The 20,274-nt window shown below is 36.5% G+C and overlaps 1 protein-coding gene across 1 annotated transcript; it reads right to left on the bottom strand.

Annotated features, from left to right (window-relative positions):
• Nucleotides 1–12,784: 12,784 nt before the first annotated feature.
• Nucleotides 12,785–16,546, bottom strand: LOC149225651 (U3 small nucleolar RNA-associated protein 22-like). The gene is made up of 4 exons (XM_089379979.1): nt 16,480–16,546; nt 16,225–16,287; nt 14,836–16,089; nt 12,785–12,921 (listed from the first exon to the last, which is right to left on the bottom strand). Exons 1-4 carry the CDS (start codon nt 16,544–16,546, stop codon nt 12,785–12,787), a joined length of 1,521 nt encoding a protein of 506 aa, XP_089236105.1.
• Between the last annotated feature and the right edge of the window lie 3,728 nt (nt 16,547–20,274).

Consider the following 20,274-nt stretch of genomic DNA (forward strand, 5'->3'; position numbering starts at 1 on the left):
AGAGGAAATACATGAAATGACTTTTTTGTTTGCACACATGCATGTTACTGAAGACAGGATGATATGACAATGACAAGCAATCCTGTAAACTCAACTAAGAGGTGTACATTAAAAGGTGTTCTTTACTTACCATACTTACCCTCGAGATGATCATGCATCCGACGAAGTTTGCATGTGGTCCTGATATTTTTCCATCACTTGGTCTCTTGGTCCTTCTCCTCAACTCCTTAGGAGTGATCTCAACATGTCACCTTTTCTTGTAGTCACTGAGAGATAGATCAATGCAGTTTCAACGGGTAGTGATTGTTGCCGGGATGAAGCCTTGGGAGGCCCATTTGTGTAGTTTCTACATGCAAGACATATAGGACAACTTGGACAACGCTGCGTAGTTTTGAGGCACAGGACACTGCTGCGGGATGGGTCTTGGGAGGACACCTCTGCGCAGTTTCTGTTTGTTGTGAAGCTTGGGCAGCTGAAAGTAAATATTGCACAGTTTCTGGATGCAAGGCACTGATGTGGTATGGGTTACGAGAGGACACATCAGCCCAGTTTCAAGTTGCAAGGCAGACTGAGCAGCTAAGGGACAATATTGCACAATTTCTTGAGACAGCGGGTTCCGGCTGGGGGAAGACAGTGGAGGAAACCACTGCGCAATTTTGGATGCCAAGGGAGGCTGGGGTTTCTACGCACTGCACATTTCCAGCAGGCAAGGGAGAAAGCTTGAGGCTTGCATAAGCAAAGTGCACAGTTCCGGGAAGCTGGATGAGGCTAGGTTGTTCGGGGAAATGACTAAGTGTGAGATTAGTGACACAGATGTAAACAGTGACAGGACTCGACTATGATCACACACGAACACATAGTGATACAACGTAGATCATCCAGAATGTATAAAACATACTTTGCTTGATGCAATAACCTTCGTGACAAGAGTGCGTGAAGTGAGTGTGAAACATGTCTATGTGATGATGACAACTCATGCGTGCATGCTTTCCTTTGAAGCAAAACAACATTCCTTTTGCATGACAAACAACAATCCCTATGCCCAAAGATGATACATGCTGCATAAAGATGAGAACATGAACAACTCTTAAGATCAAGGAAGGGAAGTTTAAGATCATCAACTTACCAACAAATGACCAAAAACGATCGATCGCAAGATCCAAAGTAAACTCCGAAATTTACATATAAGCTAAAATTTTAAAAAATAATTATAACCACTACAATACAATACAATACAATACAATACAATACAATATATAATATACTATATTTTATTCCCATATTATAAATTAATTTGTATATAACCATATTAATAAACAATCCAATATCCTTAAATATATTATATGCAAAGGTAGCATATTTATATTAAAATATGCCTTTCGTTGTATATCCACTATACAAAATTAATATTTTAAACATATGTATATAATCCGCTACAAAGCATGTTTACGTACTAATACAGATATGTAGATATATTGTGAAGCATGTAATACATTACTAAAAGAAAGGTGTCCACTTTATTATATACATAAAATATATAATAAAGTGCACTGTATGTATCTATTACAAACACAATTAAGAGAATAGTCAAATTATATGATTAATATATAATAAACTGCTATAATATATTTTATTCACATATTATAAATTAATTTGTATATAACCACATTAGTAAACAATCCAATATCCTTAAATTATATTATATAGTAGTTTATATTTATCGATTACTAAAAGTCAAATTATATGATTAATATTGTTATATATTAAAATAATCAATTATTATGTTTTGTAAATGTAATTGTAAAATGTTTTGTTTTTGTTTTTTCTAGTTATATTTTTGAGAATAAGATTAAAAATTTTCAAATCATAAATACGATTTATTTTTATGATAAATAAATGATTCTGAAAATAAATTACATTTGATGATTTAAAATATTGGCAAACGAAATTCAATGTGATAAATATGGAAACTGGATTAAAAAAACAGAAGTTAAAATAATTTCATATGAGAAATGTTAATTCTAAATTAATTAATTAATTAATTTTTAATTTATGTTAATGAAATTTGAAGATTTATGAAAAGCACATTAAAATTAAACAAATTAAAATTACATATTTTAGCTAAAAATAGTGGGTAAAGGATCAATCTGCTTCATTTTAATAAGTGAGGGGAGTGGTTGTTAGGTATATAGAACTTAGCTCCACAACGAATGAAAATATATATATGGATAATGCAATATACAATGTATATATGTATGCCCAATGCAGTGTTTATATATATATATATATATATATATATATATATAGGTGGAAGAAACAACTACATAATATCATTCAAAGTTGGAGAAATGGCGAATGGGCAAACAATGTTGCATATTCCCTCATTCTTAACAAGCTTGATGACGAGGCTACATCCCACGACGTTATCTAATATATGTGGTTCCTATGTGAGGTGTAATGACCAATCCGACCACGTCATGGGAACCCTCCTGGGCTCTATCTCTACGGAAGGCACCATGGACTTTCACAATTCCTACTCTCTTCCTTACAATGAGTCCTCTAATCAGGGATCAGGACAATCGTCAGGCTGCAGATCTGAAGAATATTCTACCCATTGAGAAGTTTCACGGAAGGTTATGTTGTTATCGAGTTGTCCTTCAAATCCAAGTCTTACAACTCTGGATCTTTCGCCAGGCCGTCTGTTGGAAACAAAGGCAAGATCAGGCCTAAGCGTGGAAGATGCATGGAATAGGAGGCGTCTAGATCCTCATTCTTATGCCCTCGCAGACATGGATCCAGCTAGAGAATTCAAGCATCATCCCAGATCTACGATATGGGCCACTTTCCATCCAGATCTGAGCTGTAAATATCAAGATTCAGATCAGGCCTGTGAAGAGGAGTTCCAATTTTTTTTGAAGGATCTAAATTAAAATTCAAACCTTATAAAGCTCTCCCAACATATCTGATATTAGAGTTGAAAACAAAGGTGCATAAAAACTGGGTATTCTGGTTAATCTCTAGAACCTGGTTTTCAAGGGAAAATCACTTCAAGATGCCCTCAATCTAAGAGATTATGGCATCAAGCATAATTCCACAATTATTACAAATTTGAGGTTACGAGGTGGAGCTCCTTGAATGAATAATCCATCATCATTACGTGCAAAAGGTCTAGTTTTGTTTAAAGATGCAATGAGAGGGAAACTACCTCAACATATCAACAACCCCATAATCCAATAATTCCAGGTCCTTACCCAGTTGAGAAGATGGAGAAAGCTCCATATCTGCCAATTAACCTACCTGAGGTAAGTGGCCTTTTCAATTTTCTTCAAGATAGAGCTATTATATGTCGTTTTAATGAATGTTGGCCAAAGTTGGAGGATCTCCATCATTGGATTCATCTCAATTGGGCTAAAAATTGCGATATTTATCTGTGTGCAAAATGAATTTTTGTGATTCAATTTGACACTCAAAAAGATATGGATTATGTCCTAAATGAAGGACCATGGTTTTGGGGAAGACCGGGTCTTTTTATCACTCCATGGTTCCCTGGTTTCAATGCCACAATAATGGTAGTTATGAAGATGCCAGTATGGGTAAGGTTACATAATCTCCCTCTCTCGTTTTGGCATCACAAAGTCCTAGAAGGAATTGGAAACTCGTTGGGAAAATTTCTAAAGATGGACTGGGAAAGAATGTAGAAAGGTATTTTTACTTTTGCCCATATATGTGTGGGGATAGACTTGAGCAAAGGTTTACTAGATCACATCCATCTGATCCACCAAGATTTCAAGTGGACACAAATATTAGATTTTGAAAACATTGCTTTTAGATAATAGATTTGCCAACAGACATGGCATTTGCAAAATACATGTCCACATGCAAAAAAAAGGGCAAAGAAGAGACCACAAAAGCCAAAAGGTTGGAAATTTCTAGATCTGCCTCTTTCGGATGATGAAGAGGAAGAAAGGTCGAGAGTTAGCAACAACCAGAGGCTCAAAATCAACAAGGTTCCCACACTGAGGGAGAACATACGCAGAAGGGACCATTCAAACATGCAGTGTTTTCTTCCAGCCAAATGATGATCCAAAACCCTGATAATCATCATGGAAAAAAGAGTGAAATCCAAGGAGTAGGTGGAACAAAGTGGATACACATCTTAGAGAGGGACTTTGATAAAGAAGTGCGAAAAATTCGAGAAGGAGAAAAGAGGACCACTATCTTAAAAGGAAAATCAAAGAAGCCATAGAAATAGAAAAAAAGAAGAACAATTTGAACCGGGACGATGGATTAAAACTAAGCAACACGTGGAAACCTTTACTTGAAATCTTAAAAATCAATAATTAACCCTTATCCCTTAAATTAACCTATTCCCTCCTCTCTTAAAAACATCAATATAATAATTAACAAAAACATCAATCATATAACATCCTCCTTAAACAATAAAACAATCAACATCATAAACATAAATTAGTAATTGATTACTTCACACATAATCAGTTGTTAACATTAAACAATTAAAAATTATCTCTAGGAATGATAGATAATATTATAGCAATAACTCACCAAATCTATAAGGATTTATTAATTAATTAAAAATTAAATAAATTTATCAATTAAATAAAATCAATAAATAATTAAACATGAAATAAATACATAAAATTAAATGAAGAGACATATTAACAAATAATAAATAATTAAAATTAATAAATTAATTTTAATTAATCAAACAAATTCAATTATTAGTTAAAAATATTAATAAAAGTAATTAATCAAATTATTAAATAATTAATTTTACATTAAAGAAATAAACATAACAATTAAATCAACAAACAATAAAATTAATTAATTAATCAAACTAACAAATGAATAATATAATAAATTAATAAACATATTAATAAAGAATAATTAATAAAATTAATTAATTAATTAATCAATTAATTAATAAATCAATTAAACCAACCATTTAAAATAAAATTAATAAACATAATAAGTAATTCTATAAATAATAAAATTAATTAAGTTATCCCTTTAACTTATTAATAAATTAATTAATTACCCGGATGCGGGTGGCATTAAGAGTCATTTATGAGAAGCCTTATTACACAGGCAGCTGGCCTGGCAGAGACGGCAGGTGGATGGCTTGCAGGGTACGCGTAGCAGGTGGGCAAATGGACTTAAACGCAGGTGAATTCAATTCCGGGCAGTCTCGAATGTTGGTCTTGCAGTCCGGCATTAATGCGAGCATGCGTGATCGGCAGACAATTTGGTTTATAGTTATGGATCTGATCACTACGCCTGTTTCAGTCACTGGATCTTTTCATGGCGAGGCAGAGCTACTTCAGTACCCCTGTTTGGCATTCCGAATTTGGCTGTTAGCTTGGATTTGTAAACTCTTTGAAGCTATCTGCGTTCCTCCGGTAATAGATTTGCTCTGTCTCAATCCCTCTTCTCGTCAATTCGCACTTCTGAAGATGCCTCGACGTCGAGGTGTTCCCCGCAGAGGCAGCCATACCGGAAATAGAGGCCAACCTTCTCGCCCTGTTCCTCAGAATGTTATCCCTATTGCCTCAGCATCCCCTTCTTCTCCGCCTCTGGAACAAGCTAGGCCCATTCCGAATAATTCATTCCAGACCTCCAGATTCACTTTTCAAAGCCGGCTCAACAGGCCTGTTTTGACAGCAAGTATCACTATCATTCTCGCGGAGGAAGACAACAATCAGGTCAGCTCGGCTCCAACTACCCCCTCTCAATCTCAGGGAGACAGTGTGCTTCTTGGGGACCTGACAGGGATGGTGTTCCAGGCAGACAACCAGCAAGAAGATGCCCATGTCTCGGAGGTGCCGCAACAACCCGTGGATCCGGCTCAAAGTGATATTCTGCCTTGCGGCCCGACTCAGAGTGCAGGCGGAATTTTAAATTTGGTGACCACTCCTGATGGTGGCGCACCAGCATTTGATGAAAGTGGTTTTGTGACCTGGGTTGCTTCTTCCAGCCAGGTGGATAAGGATATGCCGGATTCACCAAAGCATGCAGATTGAAACTGTTTCCTCACTGCCGGGTGGTCTAAGCAATTTTGGTTATGTGTCGTCAATTTTGAGGTTAGATGTCTCTGTCTGGTTCATACTCTGGTTACAGAGTGTGGCCAATGTCATTCCAGTCTCTGTTTTTTGTAATAGAAATGGCTATGATAGTTGCTTCTCTGTTTTTGTGGTCAATGAAGGGCATGACGAACTCAGTCCGGGCAATCTATTTCAGTATGTCAGGGCCCGAATTAAAAATTTTGTAGTATGTTATGTAAATTCGGCAGTAAGCCTGAACTGTAAGGTCTCTGAGTTTTTGGCAGAGGAATGGCCGCGGCCTCCTCTGAGGTTCTAACCTCTTTGTACATACCTTTTTATTTTCTTTAATAGAATTAGCATTTACGGAGAAAAAAAAAATAAAAAATAATTAATTAATTTATCCTTTAAACCTATTAATTAGCTAATTAAAAAAATTAATTAATTAAATTAATTAATTAATTAAATAAATGAAAATCTAGCCGACCTATTTTCTTACATCTTTTCTTTAATATCCTATATATATAACCTAAATCTAGCTCCTGGATACATCATTAAGATCTGGAGAATATCTATTGACGCATCCCCTGATGATGGACTCACTTGGTAGTCCGAAACGTTGGGTTCACAAAAACTCTATAACAGGTCATTCCTTCTCTATCTAAAAACTATTCTCACCTGTATGGATTCATTATTTAATTTGACATATTGTCAATTGAGCAAACCTTATTTGAACAAGGCTTCACGATCTATCGACAAAATTTCAATGACTGTCATGACTCTTTGTTTGAGTCTATTTGCACACTTTCACCATGGTTTGATATGTCTAATATTAGAAAAACAATTGCACAAACTTTTTACAATTATTTCATTTGCAATGATGATAGAGCTATCAATTGCTTACAACAACACCTGAGTGCTAAAAAAAATGAACAAGAGCAATGTATTTATGATTGGAAATCTTATATTATAAATTTGTCAATTCCATATGCATATGGACATATAGAGGGAAAAGGTTTTGCAATACAATGGATAGGTGAACTCTTTGATGTTAATATATATATCTGGAATATAGAAACAAAAGATATTTTCTTGAGATTCTATTCATGAAAAACTTGTTCCAAAGTTATGTACCTTATGCATGTACCAGTATCTACAACACATGCACATTTCCATGCAATTATGGAAATTCAGGGTGTTGAGAATATTAGTGACATTGACAATTCACCACAAATGCCCCAAGGAATCTCAGAAAGAGATAACTGCAATCCAACCTCAAGTGTATCTTGTAGATATCTTGTTAGCAAAGAATCTAGGTTTATTAGACGTTCTACTTAAGCATTTGTCAATTGACAACATAATATTAAAAAAAATAAAAGAAATTGTTGACTATCAAAGGATTCCACATCATCAAATGAGGACAATAATCCTTGTTCAATGGAAACACAAAATAACAAATAAGTCTCTCCTTCTTTTTCCAATGCCTATGGTAAGTGGTACACTCACTTACATCAATTGAAATCTGTAATACGATTAGTCCTCAAATGTCAAGTCGACAAGTAGTTCTAAAAAGACCTATTTTGTTAGAACAAGAACCCGATAATTCTGAAGATATTGTTTGCATGACAACTATTGATAGATATGTTGCACGTCCCATTGCCCTTGAGAAAGTTTGCTTGGTATAATATGTTTCCTCATATTTAATCACGAAAACAACATCAAGAAAAAGAAAACGCCCATGTGTCATAAGATTCATTCAATACAATGAACACTTGGACCCAGAAAACCATTATAGAGAAAAAATGATGCTTTGCATCCCATACAGGGAGTCTAAATACAAACTAAAGATAAATGAAGAAACATGGGCTGAAGCATACTTTTCGCATAAACACATTATCGATGTCATAAAAAATCAATTTTCTCGTTTAGTCACACCATGGGTTGATTTTGACACTGCTTCCACTACAATTGCATCCCAAAGTGACAAGATATTTATGCTTCCCTTTCCATTAGAAACTCACAATAGGGATTGTTCTAATGAAAAATATGACATTCAACAAGATTTGCAAGATAAAATGCAATTCAAAAACACTCAAATGAAGCATATAAAAAACAATGAATTCATTAAGCATCCCTTTGTTTTGGACACATTGGTATACCATGAAATTATGAGACAATTAAATCAAGATAAACAATCAATAATCAAACAAATATTTCTATGGAAAAAGAATAATCCTAGTAAGCATTTCTATTTCTTTATCAGTGGAGATACAGGTACAGGAACAACATTCATTGCACAAGCACTTTACCATGCACTCGTACGACTTTATAACAAAGACTTACAAAGTGACCCTTTGAAAAAAAAGGGTCTAATACTTGCATTTACTGGCAAAGTTGCATATATTGCACATGGTGTTATAGTCCATTCAACTTTGAATTCTCCACTTTCACCATGTGACATGGTGCCATTGGCTTCTAACACACTTGATGAATTGAGCAAAGAATGCGACCAACTTAAATTTCTGTTGATAGATAAGGCTTCATTAATTGGGTCTCGATTTCTTCATAGCATTGACAAGCGACTCTAAGAAATTATGAATACTCCAGCTTCCCTGTTTAGGAACCTTGACATAATATTATGTGGTGACCTATGTCAAGCACAACCTGTACGTGATTGTTGGATATTTGAACAACCACATCTTAAAGGAACTAGTGCTCCTTACAATTTTTGGAAAGAAAATGTGAAAACTTATGAACTAGAACATGCGACAAGATAATAAATAATTTGTATCCATCTTAAACAAAATCAGGACATGTTCACATACTGATGATGATATTGCATTCTTGAACAAACATTGTTATAGATCGGCACCAAATGATCCAACTTTTCCATACCTGTTTTATTTAAACAATAATGTACATGAACATAATGAAAGAATGTTGTCTCTCATCAACAAAGAAGTAATTATATTAAATGCATATGATAGAACAATTGACTCAACAAATATAATCACAATAAACAGATCAAACTGTTTTTGCCATCTTCTATTGCTTTGAAAGAAAATATAATTGTTGAATTAATTGGCGGAAATTACAATATTCAGGATGGCTTGGTGAATAGTGTTGAAGGAATTTTTAGAGCATCAACAACATTTGAAAATGGTGAAATTTGGATCAACTTTTCTGATCCAATTGTTGGCACTATTCAACGAGAAGAATGGTGCATCTGTAAAAAGTTGGAATATTGTCTACATGGACACCTATTACTAGAGTTTTTAGGAATAATGAATCAAACAACAAAATTAGTTTTACAAGAGAACAATTTCCTGTTCAACTGGCATGTGCACGAACTATACATCGATCACAAGGGTTAACAATGAACAAATTGGCTTTTGACCCAAAAGGAGTTAGGCAACATGGACTTGTTTATGCTACACTTTCTTGTGTCAAAGATATTAAGTCCTTGTATTTATTAAACAAATTTGAACATAGTAACTTTTCCCTCAATGACAAAGTTGTTATTGAGCTAAATAGACTTAGACAAAATGCCTCATATGAGCTTGAATATAGCATATACGAAAATAAAACAATTGACGATTTGACAATATGTTCATTGAACATTGGGAGTTTGTCCTTGCATTTCAAAGATATCATTGCTGACTATGATCTAATGAGTGCTAACATTCTTTGTTTCCAAGAAACAAAAGAAAAATCACCTTCATAGAATCCAATATTGTCTAGCAAATTTGACTACATACATATATACCATTTACATGGAACTCTCACGTACTATAGAAAAAATATTGTGGTTGAGAATCATTTCACTTTCACAAAAGACCAAATTGAATCAACAATTGCAACATTCCATGTTGAAAAAAAACCCATTATAGTTGCAAATTTATATATTGCACCAAATGCAAACATTGAAGAAATAATTAATTTCATCAAATTCATTTTAGAGCACACATGCAACAACTACCCAATTGTGTTTGTTGGTGATTTCAATTTGGACATGTTGCAAACTAGCCATCAACAAAAAAAACTATTTTCATTTATGCAAAATAATGGCTTCAATTTTCATACAAAAAAACCAACAACTGACTATAGCTCAATGTTAGATCACTTTTGGACAAACCTTTTAGCTAGTATTGTTTCTTTCCATGTTTTTGATGCTTATTGGACATATCATCATACAATTTGTCTTACCATATCTTTGTTGTCGCTTTGAGTCATTTTTCCAATGTTTGTATTCTACAATTTCATTGTTGACTTGTCACAATATTTGTCACATTTGCAAATGTGCACCTTTGACATATGCCTTGATTTGCAAACATTGAAAAACAAAGAAATTATGCACAACAAAAAATAAGAAAACAACAAAAACATGCAAATATCAAATTCCGGTAAGTCTTCGAACCATGAACATAAATTTGTTTTGTTTGTTTTGTATAACTATAAATTTTTATGCCATGATTGGCATGTAATTTACACATTTTCATTCTCACTTTGTTGCATTTTGCTCCATATACTGAATAGTATTATTTTCTTTAGCTTGTAGTTCATATTTCATTATTTCTTGTGCAACTGCTTTCGATTAAAAAAATTAAAAAATGTGTCCATGGTAATTCTTAATAACACATTTCTAGAAGTGAACTATATGTATATTTGTCAATGAAATCTATAAAACATTTTCTTTATTGTAACTTATGCACGTTTACTACATAGCCACCAACAATGGCTAATAGTACCATAAAAACAGAATTCATGTATATATAATTTATTATTGTAGAGTATACATTGTTTTAAATGTTCTTTGTACACTTTTCTCTTACTTGATGACTTGCATTTTAATTTTCTGGCAACGATTGGTCCAGTCATTTGGAACAATATCATGGAAACATCTAGCTCTAGAAAACAATTATTGGAAGAACAAATGGTGGAAAATGAGAATCCAAAAAGGTTAGGTTTGTGCTGCATTGAATGTTTGTATAGTCAAATGACATGTTTGCATTAAATCAATGTCAATGTTTTTTGAAGCATGTTGTTTTGACTTTGCATATAAGCAGAGCAAAAACAATGGAAGCAACATCCTCGTCAATCATTGAAATATGCTCAAGAGCATATGAAAAAACTTTTGAAGGTGATATATTGGTTATTTATGGGCCAACACAAACTAAAAGTCCTAACTCTCTTGCAAAGGCATGACTACTCGACACTGATTTGGTTAATAGCCATTGTTGGCATTATGATGTATGTGTTGTACTTGATGGAAACCCACTTGTAGCCGAACAACTCACTTGTATATGGTAACTAGATGAATCTACAGAAGAGATATCAGATGTGACAGAATGCATAACAACAGTGTTTACAGATGTGATGAAATGCAGGAATGTTTCAAGGAATTAGTTTAGAAGGCAACTTACTCAGATGTGTTGACACCTAATCCTCAGCGGATGGGTGAACCGGAATGTGAACAGTCATCTAGAAGATGAACTGATCAGTCACATTCATGTATATAAACTATAGCTACCTAATGAAATATACGAATCAGATTTTTGCCTAATCTGGAGTTACTCCTGGTCTGACATGGTATCAGAGCCAGTCCTAAGAATAGTCGTAACTCCTCTCATTGATTCTCTGCGCATGAATACCTGAGCGCTGCCTCTATCCTGCGTCTCATTGATTCTCTGCGCATCGGTTTCGCTGCCTCTCCACCCCTGACAAAGGCTCAGATCCCAGCATCCGTTTCGCTGCCTCTCCACCGCTGCCTCTCATTGATTGTCCTGCGCATCTGCGGGGTAAACGTTTCCAAGCAAGTCTTTCTTGCTGTCCGAAGAAACCCGCTACCAGAAAAAAAAAAGCCTCTGTCATTTTCCCTGAGGCCGAGGCCGGACTGTATTTTCCTCACTGGTCCTTAGCTGTCTCTGGCTGTGGAGGCTCGTCCAAGTACCTGAATACATCGTTTAAAACAAAGTAGTCCTTGTCCTGAGGAGCAAGGAAGAAAGACTGTGTGAAATTCCGTTTTAGACCATCTTTTCCATTCAATACGCCCGAGAGTCCACAGTCTTTATCTCTGCTGTATAGTCACTATAGTCTAGTGAGATAATCTTATCATTTATCACCGCCATGGTTGTTGTACAGCTCATCTCTCCATTTGGTTCTGGGCGGCCAAGCTTGCTCGAATCCTGATAAAACCTGAATACCATTTGGGGCGACTGGTGGAGAACATGGTAATATTGATGCACAAAGGCGTTTCCAACCGCTGAGTCAGGAGGGACAGCGACAACTGCTGCAGGGTTCACTTGCTGGGTCGTCATGTTTCTGAACCGATCTGTTGAAGCAACTTTTGGACGCACTTAGTCTTCAGTTTGGAGATCTTTGAAACCATCTTTTTGCATGCACTCTTGGCGTTGTTGGAGCCGACTTGTCGCGGAGACTTGATACCATCTTTGGAGCTGTATTGAGAGAGCACGTTGGAGCATTTCTTGAATCATTGTTGGAGTATTGAGAGAGCACGTTGAAGCATTTTTTTGAATCATTGTTTGGGAGAAGATGACATGTTGCGAACAGCATTGTAGAGAGAAAGCGGGGGTGCCGAGGTATTTAATCCAATATGTTTTGTTATAGATTGCCTAAGCAGGCTTCCAAGTCTACTTACAAAAGCCATTGTGTCCCTTCAACATGCAAAACCCAGAAGTGCTAATCGGCCCTCAGCACGATTACTTCACTTAGAAATCACCGAACTGAGACCAGGACGAAACCCTGCTTAAACGCTCGTTGTCGGAATCTATTTCTCCCGTCTTGTATCGGGCATACACTCCCTCCACGAGCCCCTTGCCGGATTCGAGGCCGTCCTGCTGGTTCTCTACACCAGTGAAGTCAAAACGTTTAAAGTATTTATATATTGCGCTGCTTTCAAAATAATGATATATTAATATAGTGAAATGATATAGTCATATACTGCGCTGCTTTCAAAACAGTATTGCATATATATTGAAGTGATATATTGATATATATTGAAGTGATATATTGAAGTGATCCCTTGAGCATTTTTTTTTCAAAACATAGTAGTATTGCAGTGATATAAGAAATGCTGATGCTTCTATCAAACGTTAGAAGAAAATAAAGTGCATAAGGCTGTGGCATAAGGATTTTTCATTTTATTTTATTTATTTATTTTTTTTTTTTTTTCAGCAGAAGAATTTTTACAGAATGCATTCAATCATTTCTGTTATCACAAAATCAAGCACTGAAGGCTGCCAATCAGCAAGACTCTGTGTAACTATTTCAAACCAGGCTTTTGACTAAGGCTTAGCCTCCTTAGTCTGAGAGGGCTCTCTCAAAGGTTATGAATGTAGACTAATGACAAGATGGCTAACTCTTATAAGACACATAAACAAGTATACTGGCTGGACAATATTGAATTGATTCCCATTGGGCTTATGGAGTCACTCATATCTCAGTAAACAACAACACTATCTTTCATAGAAGTCAGGGCACTTTACATCTAAATGTTCAAACATAACTTACATGAAACCACAGTTTGCAAAGGCATACAGGAAGTCAGAGCATGATCCATGAGTTCTGAGTGATTATGCATTTACCAAACTGTAAAAGAACATTAAAGAAACTATACCATCACACATTTGAACAAGAAGATCCATTGTGAATCTTGAGAAGAAAAACAGTCCTCTGTATTACTAAAACTCTGTTTACACACAAGCCAAAACAGTCTTCAAAATATCCAACCCTTTGTTTATTTCTGTTTCAGCTATTTATAAAGTTCTTCTACCTGACTCCGATTCATCTGAGGGGAACTCGAAGTCCCTTTCTAATGACACCTATTCACCTTTAAACTAACTAATAAAAGCCACTTACTACTAATTTACAGCTCTAAAAACCTAAAACAAATAAGATTCTAATTCTACATCATGCTGGACACAGCATTTATTACAATCAAAATTCATTCTCTGCCAAGTGGATTACTACAGCGGTAGCTTTGATGGCTTTAATTACAATGAACTTCATTCTTTGACATCTGCTCTCTTTCTGGCGGTGGCTGTGATGAACCTTTAATGCTCCATGTTTGTCTTCAATAACACATCTTTTCTGTTACCCTGAAACATAGGCCCCTGTTTGTCGGTCTTTGATGTGCTTCACATTATTCGAATCCAACGAAGCATGCCTTTAATCTCTGATTACTCAAAATAGAACAGGCTGCCACGTCTTCGATGCGCTGGCCATTTTTCATGTGTGAAGACAACACCTTTCAGAAAGATTTTCTGATTTGTCAATCATAATTGATTGGCTTAACTAAAACATGCAGCTACAGCAGTTTCGTAGCGCGCTACGAAACTGCTGTGTAATTTCAACCTACACAGTCTCATCACTTCTCTACAAACAGCTCTGAAAAGCCACCACCAATGTCAACTTAGATGAAATCCTGTATCCTTCAATGCTTCTTCCCACTTTTCCAAAAGTGGTCCTTCTGGAACCTCTTTTGCAATCTAACCAACAACCGGAGGATCCACAATGCACTGTGTCTTAACTGTTTGGAATATTTCCTGCATCTGGGAATTTCCATTATTATTCTTTGGCTTTATATGGAAAAAAAATATCAATACCAAAGGACTTTGAAGAGAGGTTTTTCAAATCTTCAAGCAAGGATGCAATCTCTTGACTACACAAGAAATGAATTCTTTCTTCCATAAACACCATAATGCTCTCTGGAAATTCGTACCCAAGCAGCCAAGTTTGCAGAGCAGATGATTTCAAATACCTGAAGTCCTCACATGTTGGAGGATTGACCACTGCAATTGCTTCTGCACCTCCCCAAGGCTCCTGAACTTGGCAGACTCAATTTTATTGTTTGCGCTTGGACCCACATCAATCATTCGAACAACTTTCTCAAAATCACTTATCAATATGCCAACAAGAAGGGGAACTTTTCCTAAACATGTAAGTCCCTCATCTATATGCCAATTTTCAGGTATGCTTCTATGAAGAACTCGAACAAGATGTGCCCTATCACCCAAGCACTTGGAGAGTAATAATTCAACTTGTTTTTCATAGACTCTCGAGTGTTCCTTGTCCATGCATATATTTGGTGCCTTCATATGATCTTTATCCACTGGAATGATTCTCGCGTGGTAGTCAAACCTTGCAGGGAAGTCTACTCTAGTCATGAACACCTCTTCAAATCCTTTGTCCTTGCATTTGTTCATGTATCTCAGGGTATGTGCTGCCTCATCCACAAGCTCAACCAGTCCACTCTTGGTCATTCGAAATGCCAGGTTAAGATATCCAATTGAAACGCATATTACAACGTCAAAGAATTGTAGAAGCCTTCTCTTTAGCTCCAATGACACATTGCCAACAGACTGAGATTGCATGAAAATACCCTTCTCTAAAGTACTGGAAATTGCAATGAAGTCTATGACAACACGAAAGGCCTGAAACCCTGTCATTTGGCCTGTGATGCGCTTTCCACCTCCTTCTGTTGTTAAGTATGCTAAAATTATAGATATAATGAATCCATTCAAACAATCAGGTCCATTGATAGAATTTCTCTGTCTAGCCCAAACTGTAAGTAATAATAATGCTTCCACAAAAGTTTTTGATCCAGAAATGTTCTTTTTAAGGAATGCACTATGATCCTCGATGAACATATCTTCCAAGATACTCGCATTGTAATCAGGTGTAGGTTGTGCCATGCCTCCCTGCTGGAAATCGCGAACATTATTGCGACCAAGGGCCAGCTTCGAAATGTCAAATACTCCAGCTAATACTGTTGGAATGATCCGTATCACAAAGTCATTTGCAGTGTCATTGTCCATCTCTCCTGGATGTATAATCAAAATTGGTTTTCTGGCATCATCTTGAAAAGTTGACCAGCCAATGTTCTTAACAACAGAACCCGAGCTCAGATGCTTTTTAATCACTACGAGATACAGACACCTCTTGGCATGATAGCGATGATTCAAAAAATCTTTTTCATGAAAACAAGCTTTGGGGATTTCAGAAGATGAACAGTCTTAACAAGACCAGTACCCGCATTGGCAACCTCCAATTGTTAAGTCTCCGTTGACATCAACAACTAAAGGAGATAAGGCCCAGTCATGATAAGCAACAGGGCGCAAAAACCTTAAGAAGCCTGTCACTTGTGAACAAGGAACAGAGAATGGGAATGGCCTGACAAACAGATATGCAACCAATAGCTCCACCGCTTCATCTGCCAAAATTCCAGAAAACATATGCGAACAAATCCATCTTTTGGCAAGCCGCACAATTGGCCCATAAACTGAATGCAAACCCTACAATCCATTTAACATGCTCGAATGCTGGCTACGAAGTAGAAACTCTTTCTCCAAAGGAACACAATTGGTATTTTGTAGATTTCCAACTGGTAGGACACCAAAAATACCTTGTTTCTTTATCAGACTTTTGTCCTTCGCATACAAAATCCTGAGACGGAATGCAAACCCAGCCATCAGTAAATCTACAGCATCTTCAGCAGCTACATACAGTATGCCCAGGTGATGCCATCTGGGATTTCATACATGACCTACAAAATAGACCTCTTCCCCGGATAAGGTTCTCTGCAAAGAGCTCTGGAATAATGTTTTCAATGTTTGATGCGTTCACTTTGTTTACAGCGCTGATTACCACAGAAGGCTTCTTCCAAAGAAAGAATGCTCCAGATAAACCTAATGAAACACCATCCGCCAGGATACTAAAAGCTGACAACTGTTGATGCAAAGCCCAATGGATTTTGATAAACATGACAGCTGTGAAAGGGCCGCTATGGATTAGGACAAATCCCCAATTTCGTAGCGCGCTACGAAACCACCTAAACATGTAGCGCTGCGAAACCGCTAAAAGGATTCATGTGCTTATTTGCAGACATTTAGCATTGAAATTTTGCCAGTGATAACAATTTCTATGGTAGGAATAGTTCTCATTGGCAAGGAGAACTATCCTGAATGGTCCCAGATGATAAAACACACCCTCATCTTCAATGAGTTGTGGAAGGGAGTGTGTGTCGGAGAAGGAGACAATGATCCAGTACAGCCTACATCAGACAAAGAGCTCGTCATTTGGGATAACAAGAACAGCAAAGCATATGCATTAATCGCAGCATCTGTCAATGAAGAAGTAAGTCGCCATATTTCATCATATTCAACTGCCTTTGAAGCTTTACAAAAGCTCAAAGAACTCTATGACTCACATTCTGCACTTGAAGTTGTTCAGCTCATGATTAAACTCTTCACTCTTGAACTGAAAAATAATGATCCTCTTGCTCTTGCATCTGAAGTTAAATCCATAATGCATGATATCAAATCCACTAAAGTTGAGCTGGATATCCCTCTTATTGCTTTTCTCAAGGCACTCTATCCTACTTACTCCAATTATCTTGAGTCTTTACAAGCAAATGGAAATCTTAAAGATATAACCTTTGACTCTCTTGTGAAAAAGTTTACTGAAAGAGAGAAAGCCTTTGGAAAGAAGACAGTCCCTGAATCTTCTGAAGAGACTGTTTGCCTTGCTCATAAAGAAAAGCATCCTGCTCAAGATTCTACAAGAGGAAGAGGTGGACGAAGAGGAAGAGGAAGATACTTCAGAGGCAGGGGGGCAGACATTCTCAAGGAGAAAAAGCAGATCTGCATTGCATTCGCTGCAAACGAAATGGATCACATGATGCTTCTACATGCAAGCTACCATGGGACAAAATTGAGCAGAAAAGAAACCAGCAAAAAGGTAAAACTGATGATACAGGCAAAGGTAAAGCACCTGAATCCGCTCACTATATTGAGGCACAATGTAACATTGGAGTAAATGAAGATTTGTTTAATGCTTCACTTGCTTCTTCGAAAAATGATTGGTTGCTTGATTCAGGAGCAACCTGTCATATGACTCATAGGAAAGATTTTTTTGAAGATTTCACTGACAATGTTGATGGAGCAGTATACTTTGCAGATCAGTCAAAAATCAAGCCATCAGGGCTTGGCACAATCAGGCTTAAACTGCCTGGTCTTCCAGACTTTCTTCTGGATCATGTTCTATATCTCCCACAGCTCAAGAGAAACTTGCTGTCCTTGGTCCACATCCGCCAGCAAGGTCACTCCATTCATATGTTTGATGGCAAGCTTGAGGTAAGAAAAGCTTCTGACCACTCACTTGTCATGAGGGGAATAGAAGAAGAAAGGATTCTCAAACTGCAAGGAACCTCTGCTCATGCACAACATTTCTCATATATTTCTCATCATGAAGAAGGTACACTTCCATCAAGTCTATTATGGCATGCTAGATTTGGACATTTAAACTATGATAGTCTCCGCTTATTGAAGAAAAATGGTGTTGCTGGTTTGCCTACAATTCCTAGAAAACATAAGCAATGTGATGCTTGCATTCTAGGAAAGCATAGCAAACAGTCTTTTCATGATTCACATTCAAGAGCACATAGGAAGCTTGAACTCATTCATTCAGATTTATGTGGTCCAATGCCTGTTCCTTCTGCAAATGGAAATAAATATATCATGACATTTATTGATGATTACACCAGAATGTGTTGGGTTTATTTATTGAAGAACAAATCTGATGCTTTTCAAACATTCAAGAATTTTCATAAATGGATTGAAAATGATGCACAATCTCATATTGGGTATATTCGCACTGATAATGGAAAATAATATACATCAAATGAATTTGAACACTATCTTCGCCAACATGGGATTAAACATCAAACAACTGTGCCTTATAATCCTCAACAGAATGGTGTAGCTGAAAGAATGAACAGAACAATCTTGAATATGGTACGATCCATGCTTTTCTTCAAAAATGTAAAGATAATGTTTTGGGCTGATGCTGTTCTATGTGCTGCATATATAAAGAATAGTCCATCTAATGCTATAAGAAACAAGACTCCTTATGAATTGTGGTATGGACATGTTCCTTCGGTAAAACATCTCAGGATCTTTGGTTCCACCTGTTATGCTTTGATACCAAAGGTACATAGAAACAAACTTGGTGCTAGAAGTCGTAAGTGTATCTTCCTGGGGTATTCAAACACATCTAAAGCATACCGCCTCTATGATGAAGTAAATAAAATGTTTGTTGTATCTAGAGATGTCATTTTTCTTGAATCATCCAAATCTGACAATGTTGTTGAGCGACAACTTGATCGCTTGGATAGATTCGCAAAAACGAAATCATTTCAAGAATTTGATAATCAGATTCCACATCTTGAAGGGGGGATTCCTATACTAGAACAACATGTGGAATCTTCTTCTGAAGAACAATCTCCCCTGCATGAAACTCCAACAACAGATGATGCCTTAAGTGATGTAATTGATAGAATTGGGAGACTCAATCTTGATTCAGTCCCAACTCAATCAACAGAGCAGCCTGGACCATCTCAGAAAGGTCCCCCAAAGTGGCTGACAAAGACACTTGAAAGTGTTCATCCTGATGAAATTGGAAAAACAGGAACCAGAAATTCAAACCGACAAAATGGAGGTGATGTACATGACTCTAATTCACCTGTTGATATGGATGTTACTTATGATTGTGAATTGAACTTGTCTACAGATTTTGAACCAACTTCCTTCAAAGAAGCTGCTTCTCATGATGAATGGAAAGAAGCAATGAAAAAGGAGTATGATGCCCTCATAAAGAATGGCACTTGGAAGCTGGTTGACCCTCCATTTGGAACCAAACCAATTGGCTGCAAGTAGGTCTACAAGAACAAGTACAAAGCTGATGGCTCACTTGACAAGCAAAAAGCTAGGCTTGTGGCAAAAGGTTTTGCACAAAAGGAAGGGGTCGGTTATGAGGAAACTTTTTCCCCCACAGCAAAATGGGCCACCATCCGGACACTCTTTGCACTAGCTGCTCAGAACGGTTGGAAAGTCCATCAAATGGATGTAAAAACTGCATTCTTGAATGGAGATCTAAAAGAGAATGTTTTTATGTCCCAGCCTGAAGGATTTGCTATGAAAGGACATGAACATAAAGTATGCAAACTTGTGAAGTCCTTGTATGGCCTCAAACAAGCACCACGAGCCTGGTATGAAAAACTAACTGAGCATCTTCTGAAACTCAACTTCAATCATTTTGATCTTGATGATGCAACTTTATTTATCAAGAAAGTTGGCAAAACAGTTGTATATCTTGTGGTATATGTAGATGATCTTTTAATGACAGGGAACAATGAAAGATA

This window comes from Pinus tabuliformis, chromosome J, assembly GCF_031772625.1.
Source record: "Pinus tabuliformis cultivar Carrire ecotype Pingquan chromosome J, CPIR1, whole genome shotgun sequence".
Taxonomy (NCBI): domain Eukaryota; kingdom Viridiplantae; phylum Streptophyta; class Pinopsida; order Pinales; family Pinaceae; genus Pinus; species Pinus tabuliformis.